The following is an 8,874-nucleotide window of genomic DNA, read 5'->3' on the forward strand; positions in this document are numbered from 1 at the left end:
TTACCTCGTGATTTCAAAGGCAAAGTAGAATGGCAATAAATTCAATGTAGTTACAGTTCTCCAGACTGTGAAAAGATAATGTAACCAACATGTAGATTAGGTTTGTTAATTTTTTCAGAGTATACTTTGAGTATACACTTTGGAGTGCATGCTGCCCAAAGTTTCGATTGATTTCCGAGAGTGAGCTATCATCAGAAAACTCAGAATCCAGCACACTGTTCTTCTACAGCCGCCAAGCTAATAGCTATTTAATAATAATAATAATAATAATAATAATAATAATAATGACAATGAAACATGTGTTTGTTTTTCCTCTGCAGTTAATATTTTGACACCAACATGGGAAAGCAAAACAGCAAACTACGCCCTGAAGTCATGCAAGATTTGCTAGAAAGTACAGACTTTACAGAACATGAGATCCAGGAGTGGTACAAAGGCTTCTTGAGAGACTGTCCAAGCGGACATTTATCTATGGAGGAGTTTAAAAAAATATATGGGAACTTTTTCCCTTATGGGGACGCTTCTAAGTTTGCGGAACATGTATTCCGCACTTTTGACGCCAATGGAGACGGAACAATAGATTTCAGAGAATTCATCATAGCCTTGAGCGTAACGTCAAGAGGTAAACTGGAGCAAAAGCTGAAGTGGGCATTCAGCATGTATGACCTTGATGGGAACGGCTACATCAGTAAGTCAGAGATGCTGGAAATCGTGCAGGTATGTGCTGCTCAGAGGCACCCCTTGGCCTCCCTCCTTCCAAGCAAATTATGAAGCAATGTTGCAATTAGACACTGAATTAAAAACTTTGGCAGCATTTGGGGGTTTATGTTCTTGGTTCTCTGTGTAACTGTTTGAATATAAAATGTTATTTCATTTGGCAAAGATTGTGTCGCAATTCAAACTACAGCATTTGATATACATCACAAGTTTTTCCTGAGCAACACGCTGGGGAAGCTCTCCTTTGGGAGTTCTGTCGGGCAGCAGCACAGCAACTAACCTTCTGACAAATGTGATTCTGTCTCTGGAAAATCACTGTCAATTAATTACAATTAATTACAGTTAGACCAAGTAGGTATCTTAGATCAACCAAGTAGTGTACTTTTAAGGAAGGCAGGCTCCCTCCACCATAAGAAACAAATCTACTTTGAAATCATGTTGTTATGGAGAACCAGCTCACATATTTCAAAAGATGTCTGTCTGCCTAATTCCAGCAAGGTCTGTGTACTTAGTATCATACTAGTTGTCTTCACATTAAGTTGCAGTGTAGATAAACCTCATTATTCCATACACAGCTTCTTTGGATGCGTTTTCTTGTGGTGTTAGTAGGAGTCCCACCTCACTTTGGCTTCCTCTAACGTGTTTTTACCCTTGAGGCACATCACTCTACTGAAAGCTTTAAAACAGTTGTGATATGGTGGTGTATTTAAACAGCTTGAGCCTGTATAGTGCAGCTCTGTTTAAAAAAAAAAAAAAAGGCTGTTATCAAGATCCTTTCTTTCCTTGGAAATTTTGAAATGCTATCTATGTACTGTATTATTCAAATTTATATTTGTGCAAGGGAAAGGAATGCACACAAATTACAGGCTATAATGGCAAACTGTGTGTATGGAGTCAGCCTAAATTGCGGTGCCCTTGCCTTTCTACCAGGGCTCTTCTCATCTCCTCCAAGCAGTAACTAAACACCAGCGCTTGCACGGCTTCCACAGGACCCGATACAAAGCTCAGCTGCAAATGTAGGGCTGCTGTGTCGTCTCTCACTTACTGTTTTGTGTTCCTGTGCCTGCGTTAAAGAGTAGGGTTGCATTCAGACCTCCCTGTCTCCGTGCCGCAACAAACCCCGTGGAATATTTGCGTTAGAAGATACTCTGTGCCTTACAAATCTCCCTCTCCCCCGGGGAGGGTAAACAGGCTATCAATTACAGTTTTCCTAGCTGTATTTCTCCTCATGAGAAAACAAAGAGAATCCCAGAAGAACTAGCAAAGTACAAAGCAAACACACGGAGCCCAAGGGGAGCAAGCGCCTGCTCCCCAGGAGGAGGAGATGCCCCCGGGACCACAGGACCCCCCGCTGCTGCCGAGGAGCCCGGGAAGGCCTCGGCGCTGAAAGGCAGAACAAACCCCCAAGACCAGAAGATTTATAAACACGGAGGACAATGCCACAAATGTGTTCATGTCAAACTTAATGAAAGCATCAGCGGCTGGATCCTCTGTAGCGAGCCAGGCAAGGACCAGCAGAACCAGCAGCTTTTGCCAGTTGCCCCAGATCTGCCCACCGGCACGATTAGAGGCCGAAATGCTCTGCCTCCTCTTCACGGTCATGTCGGTGCTAAATCCTAGTGTCGTCCTTTACAACTGTGATGCTATCGTCAAATGAAACTGCAGTTTAGGGATCAGCGTAGGGCAACATTTTGTCAGTTTGTACATCCAACCCAGAGCAACACTTCGGCCGCGTACAGCCCTCAGCCTGGCCCTCCAGCCCTCCCATTACGCTTCTTGGGAGGTTTGGCTCTCTCCTCCTTTCAGATGGCACCTGAAACTCAGCTGAGTGATGCTTTCTGTCATTTACGCTCACCCCACGTCTTGAGGGACCGCACAAAAATTTATTATGGAAGGAAACAGCCTAAGAAGCCTGAACAACAGTCATTTCTGCACCATGGACAATCAGTGGTTTTAGAGTCAGGAAAGCTGCCCTTTCTGTCATGGAGCTTCCCATCAGGCAATGTGCTTGTGGATCTCACCCTGTTCTCTTCCTCCAGTTTTTTACAGTCATAGTGATCTCCCTGTATTACACTGGTCACCCGTGAGTCCTCCCTGTGGGGCAGGATTTGTTGTGTAGTCTCTGGAAATGTGTTCAGCTCATACGTGAAACTGAAGTAGATGAGCACATTTTCTGGCTTTATTGAGAGTTTTCTTTGATGTAGAATGATTAGACTTATAAAAAACCAGCTAACAACTATCACTTTCATTTATGAAAGATGATTATTTTTTAATAAGGAAAGACAGGATTCTGTATCAAATGTCTTCCTGGAGGCCCTCAGCTGTCACTGTCTTTCTGATAGTGAAAAACAGAACTCTCTGTTATATCTCTGATATATGTCTCAGAGGAACCTATTACAAGTCCCTTATCTAGCATACATTTGCATATTGATATAGCAGGATTTATTAAGTTTTCATTGGGATTTTTGCATGAAACGATACATTAAAATAAGTCCTAAAAGAAACACCATCAATCCAAAAGTCTTAGTTTCACAGAAAAATACTGCCCCTATTACTGCGGGGGGGGGGGGCAAGGAATATCACTGAATAACACAGGGGCAAGGCATGCTTTTCTTCTTTATCAGCCTGCTTTTCTTTGTGCTTTGGAAGTCCTTTCTCCGTAGTGATTTTCACTGCTATGCTGGTGATTACTTGCATTTTCCTCCTCACGCTCTGGCCTAATCCAACACCACTGCAGGCAACGCGGGCATCGCGCCCCTGCTCAGCACAGCAAGACGGTGCTTGTGGCAGCAGCGGCAGCAGCACTTGGAGAGCAGAGCTCCTGGCTAAGGTGGCTCGTGTCCCGCAGGAGCCCTGGTAACTGGCCAGCTGCCAAAGGGATGAACACGAATGGTCCCTAACCATTCTGAAGCCCGTTTTCTCTGCGAAGGGGAGGGTAGAGGGCAAAGCACCCCCATTCCTTTAAGCTCCATTTACGATAGTGCACATAGCTTATCACAGACTCACCTTCACATGCCTGCTCATGAGCTTCCCCTAGACAAGTCTCCAAAAAGCCCTCCTTAGAGACACACATGAGCTATCCACATGGAGCTGGCTGCACAGCTTGGAGGATCACACAACCTGACGGACTTCAGTGGTGGGCTGACGATGGCAGAGCCTAACGAGAGAAGGTGCACAGGACGCTGCTACATCTGCCAGGCATAGCACATCTGCAAAGTACTGTGGGAGGATGCTCCATAGCCCGCCCTCTTGACAGGCCTCGCCAGAGATCCTCTCAGGTTCTTTCGCTCTAGAAATGCTTTTCATGTCTCCCATATGTTCACCTATAACCTGAATAGCCCAGTCCACTCAAAAATAGCTGCAAACCAGCTATAAGATTTGTTTGTTCCCCTTGTTGAAAGGAAACCTATTTGGCGAGAGTCTCTTAAAATAAGGTTTCAAATAAGAGATGGAAACCTTGTTCTAAGTGTACATTTTTTAACCATGTGGAGTCATAAGGCATGTTAAGAATACTGAACCAAGAGATGAGAATAACACCTCTAATTTAATACAAACAGAGCATTTGTGTTTCACTTGCTGGGCTAGCTCATTTGTAAGCCAGGAAGAAACAGAAGCTGATATGGGAAGAAGCAGAAGCTGATACAGTTCTCAGTAAGGACAGTGTCAAAAAACCCCGTGGGACTGAGAGGAAAGCAATTTTTTCAGGCCAGTTATCCACTCCATGAAATTTTTAGCTGTCAAAATTTATTTCAACAGAGTAAAAAGCGTTGCCTCAAAATTGGTGCTGTCATTCCTGCCATCACGGTAAGGAGCTCTTTGACACTTCACCAAGTACAGCAGGGAAGTGCAGCCCCCACCAGGGTTTCTGGCCCGAGCGCAGCAGTGGCAGCCAGCAGCTGGGAGCAAAACCTGTGCGAATGGGCAAAGGAGTGAGATTTGCCCTAAATCACCCATCGCCGCTCATCCACATGCAGGTGGAAAATCAAAGGGGAGAGCTCTGCAGGCAACCAGCCGGTTCAGATGAAGCTGGAGCCTGCGCTTGCTCCAGTGATGCACACAGGGCTCTGGAGGCACAGTTTCTTGGTGGCATTCAGGGGCACCAGGGATCTGTAAGAAGCCCTTCTGACAGAATTCCGCCTGCAAAGACTGTCCTGACTCAGGTGGCTGCTTGTAGACAGCCACCTCCAAACCTTCTCCTGCTGAATGCCACCGATGGCTTTCAGCCCAAGCGCTGGGAGGCCGAGGAGTTGTAGTCCATGTGGAGTGGAGCCCCTCCAGCCTTCCGGTCCCAGGTTACAGCCCAGAGCTAGTACAGCCCAGCTCCACATCACTATCACACAAAACCAGCTTCCTCTGAAAGGCTGCTCTTTCACACGTGCGATAAAGAGCTCTGTGTAGCTGCGCTGAATTAATATGGGGCAAGTCTCAAGATTCTTAATCAGCTTTAGCTGGCTTTTACTTTGGGAAAACTTCCCACTGAACTTCTGAGTAAGGACATAAGAATTTGTCCAGAGTAACCATTTTCAGCATGAAAGGAACGCTTACTATGTTATTCCCATCTGGCTTTCCTAGAATATCTCATCTGTTATTCCCTTCACACGCTTCTGTGAAAAGGATCCTGTAGGATGAAGTCATCTTGAAGTGTTGGGGTTTTTTTGTCCCAGAAATCTGCATATTCTTACTATGGTTACTTTGATCAGAGTAAACACGCCTGCACTCCCAATCCGGGCCATTCCTCCCACACTTTCAATACAGATTCTCTGCTTCACCGTCCTCTCACCCTGAGTGAGGGAATGACCCCTCCACCTCTCTTCCTACCTCAGACAAAAGCCAGACAGCTTAAGATGCTTAAACATTGGTGGATTTATAAGCCTCATCTCTGCTCTGACCCCTGCAAGTCTTGCATGCTGATGAGGATGAGGAAGGTGTAAATTCTTGCCATCCACCCTCTCCTTTTTTTTCTTCCCCTATTCCTTGCTTCCCCCAGCTGCCTCATCCCAATGTTCATGTGCTTCCATGTTCATCCCTTCTTCTGATCTCCTGGTTATCAGCTGATCATGGTTGTGTGGACAGCATCCCTGCCTGTACTGAGGCTCTGCCCAATACCCTGGCACCCACATTCTCTTGGGACCCTTGGGCATTCCTGCAGTGCAAATCATGATGATGATGGAGATGATGATTAAAAGCGTGTTCACCACTTTTTGACTCAGCCAGCAGCAGTTCATGCAGAAATGTTCTCCTCTGTTCCCCTGCTCAGGTCCATAGCCAGCATTACAGACTGACCAGAGGGCAGACCAGGAAATCTGCGGCCACCGTGCTGGTGACATAACTGAGAGAGCAGACTTTGACTGTGCAGAGCATAAGCGATGGATAATTAATTGAACAGGCAAATACCTTTCTCGGGCATAACTTTCTTCCAGTTATTTAGAGTCCAGATGATGTGAAAGGTGAGCTGCTGACAAAGGAGAAGTCAGCAAGATGGCCAAGGAAGCAGGTGCTCCCTGGGTGTAAAATTGTGCTGCTTAGCGACATCCTCCAGCTGGTGGATCTATGCAGTCACGTTCCTGGAGCCGTCCCGTGGGGACCCTGGGCCAGATGAGGGTAACGTGCTAGACAGAGTGCCTTCCTGAGTGGGAAAAGAGGAAAGGGAAGATCCAGTGAGCAATCTTGGGCTTGCACCAAGGACTTCCCCTCCCAGAGCAGGAGGAAGAGGAAAACAAATAGCTAAAGCAATCAAGTCTGCACTAAGTTATGAACTGGTGGCTGCAGACACCATGTTGGAGGGGAAACAAGAATTTGAACCTGTGGAAGAAAGTGATCCACATCTACAATCCAGGGCTGGAGGGCAAAGTGACAGCCCAGTGCAGCGCCCATCGGCCAGAGGCCAGCGAGCTGCAATGGGAAGCAGAAGGAGCTGGTCAGACCAGGGCAACGCTGCCTTGGGCTGGGGTGTGCTGCCTCTCCGAAGGGCCGGGATGCTCCCCCGAGACCATCACCCTGCAGCTCTGTGGCTGTTCTCTCAGCTGTGTGGCACCGTACAGGTATCTGACACACAAAACACTTGTTTACTGGTACTGGATGCTCACATTAGCAGGCAACGTTTGGGTAACCCGTTCAGAGACAACTACTTATCCTTGTTTTAAAATTAATATTGCCTCTCTTTTAGAGGTGGGTAATGCCATATGTGACTAACGGATTTGCCCGTGCAGAGAACTATGGGTGGCTATGTTGGACCAGAACATCTGCTCTCTGGGGAGCAAATGTTGAATGTGTATTTTCAGCTGTGTACGTGCACCAACCCTCAATGAAAAGGCCACCTTGCTGCTGGTCAAGTCTTCATTATCTGTGAGACATGGCAAATGCAGGGAGTGAGTCACTGCTCTTCCCGCAGGCAGGATTCTGTCCAAGTGGGGAAAGAAAGGAGAATGGGGGGAAGTGAAGGCAGAATGAGGGGACGAGGGCGGTGAGGACGGAGCCTGGGTGGCCAAAGCATGGAGGCACACCACAGCGCAGGACAAGACCGCGGTAGTCTTGCCATTTCCCCAGGCATTGGGAGCTGCCTGTGCCTAATGTGTTGTACAAGTGAGAAATTCATCTGAAGACTGTTTTAATAAGGAAAAATGTAACCTCGGTCCAAATCCAGATTGTGTTTGACCGTGACTAAATAAGGAAACACAGTATTTCATAAATGAACAGCCCACTGAAGAGGGCAGCTGCATGCACTGGTGCCACTCAATTCCCTTCAGCATCCAGACAGCAGGTCCCAGACGATGTTCCTGGGATATTTTCTGGCTATTTCTGTCAACAGGAGATAATCATACCCCTGCGTTAAGATAATGTGTTTCTTACAAGCTCTTTGCTCCTGTCATGTCACACAGGCAATCTATAAGATGGTTTCTTCTGTAATGAAGATGCCGGAAGACGAGTCGACACCAGAGAAGAGGACAGAGAAGATCTTCCGCCAGATGGACACCAACCGTGACGGTAGGCACCCTCCAGGTGCCGGGGCGGCCACCTCTGCCCCTGTGCTGGGTGGCTGGGGTGTCCTGCCCACATGGAGCAACCCCTCCAACCCACCACTCCTCCTCCAGCCACCCAGGCAAAGCCACCACCGTCCACAGCCAGTGGGGTGCAGGCAGGCAGGGCTTTGCCTCATGGGGTTGCTTTCACAGGGGTTTTCCTTGGGGTCCCCCAGCTTCCTTCCACTGTGCTTGTCCAGAGGCTTGGCAGGTGTGCTGCGACCCAGCATGTGTGCTAAGCAGACGTGTTTCTTTTCTAGGAAAGCTCTCTCTGGAAGAGTTCATCCGAGGCGCCAAGAGTGATCCATCCATAGTCCGTCTCCTGCAGTGTGATCCCAGCAGCGCCGGGCAGTTCTAAACCCGTCCTTTGGATGAATTATGTATCTGCTTTTTTTTTTTTCCTTGCCAAACAACATTCATGGTAGTGTTGCCTCTGTATGGCCAATTATGCCTTCTTTTGTGGCATCTTATAGCTTCTTTTGTTGTGGATTAATTATAAGAATGCTGAATTGCTCTTAACAATTTGTCCAGAGCACGGGCAGTACTGTTTTAAACAGATATTGTGGTGTTATCGTTGTTTTAAAGATTTTGGTTTTTTGTTTTAACGTGTCTGTTTTGGAAAGTACGCGTTGACGAGGAGGAAACCAGCAACAAAACCCTTGGCAGCAAGACACACTGACAGATTTTTAGATTGCTGCTTTAGTAGCTGAGTATTCACCCGCAGGACCTGAAAGTGTAGTAGAGGTTGAACCAAAGGGGTTGTGATGGGTGGGGTAGGATTCACCTGGAACCTCCTCACCTGTCCAGGAGGCACCAGTTAAGGTCAAAGACAGGATCAGGAAGAAGTACGAAAGTGCAAAAGGGGTGCAGGGTGCATCGTCCGCATCCCTGCTCCTACGCCTCATTGTTTCAATGCTGTGAACATTTTCCAGGTTATGAAGGAGAAGGGAAAAAACAAAGATGGATGGTTTTTCCTAAGATTACAGTGGTTGATTTGACGTGGCTTTATCTGAAAATTCAGCAATTTGCAATCCTGATCCCCAAATCCACAACTGATGATGCCTCTTGTTGTTTGGGGTCAGCAAAGGCAGACACAGATATGGAAAACTGGGTCTTGACAATGAATTTTAGGGAGATA

At 47.0% G+C, this 8,874-nt stretch overlaps 1 protein-coding gene across 1 annotated transcript; it reads left to right on the plus strand.

Moving 5' to 3' along the window:
- Positions 1–339: 339 nt before the first annotated feature.
- On the plus strand, positions 340–8,614 carry NCALD (neurocalcin delta; the record flags this gene model as incomplete). The annotated part of the gene is made up of 3 exons (XM_081996748.1): positions 340–717; positions 7,596–7,701; positions 7,997–8,614. The coding sequence occupies 3 exons, from the start codon at positions 340–342 to the stop codon at positions 8,092–8,094; spliced, it is 582 nt and encodes a 193-aa protein (XP_081852874.1). The 3' UTR covers positions 8,095–8,614.
- Positions 8,615–8,874: the final 260 nt, after the last annotated feature.

This window comes from Phaethon aethereus (assembly GCF_964289735.1).
Source record: "Phaethon aethereus genome assembly, chromosome: 2".
Taxonomy (NCBI): domain Eukaryota; kingdom Metazoa; phylum Chordata; class Aves; order Phaethontiformes; family Phaethontidae; genus Phaethon; species Phaethon aethereus.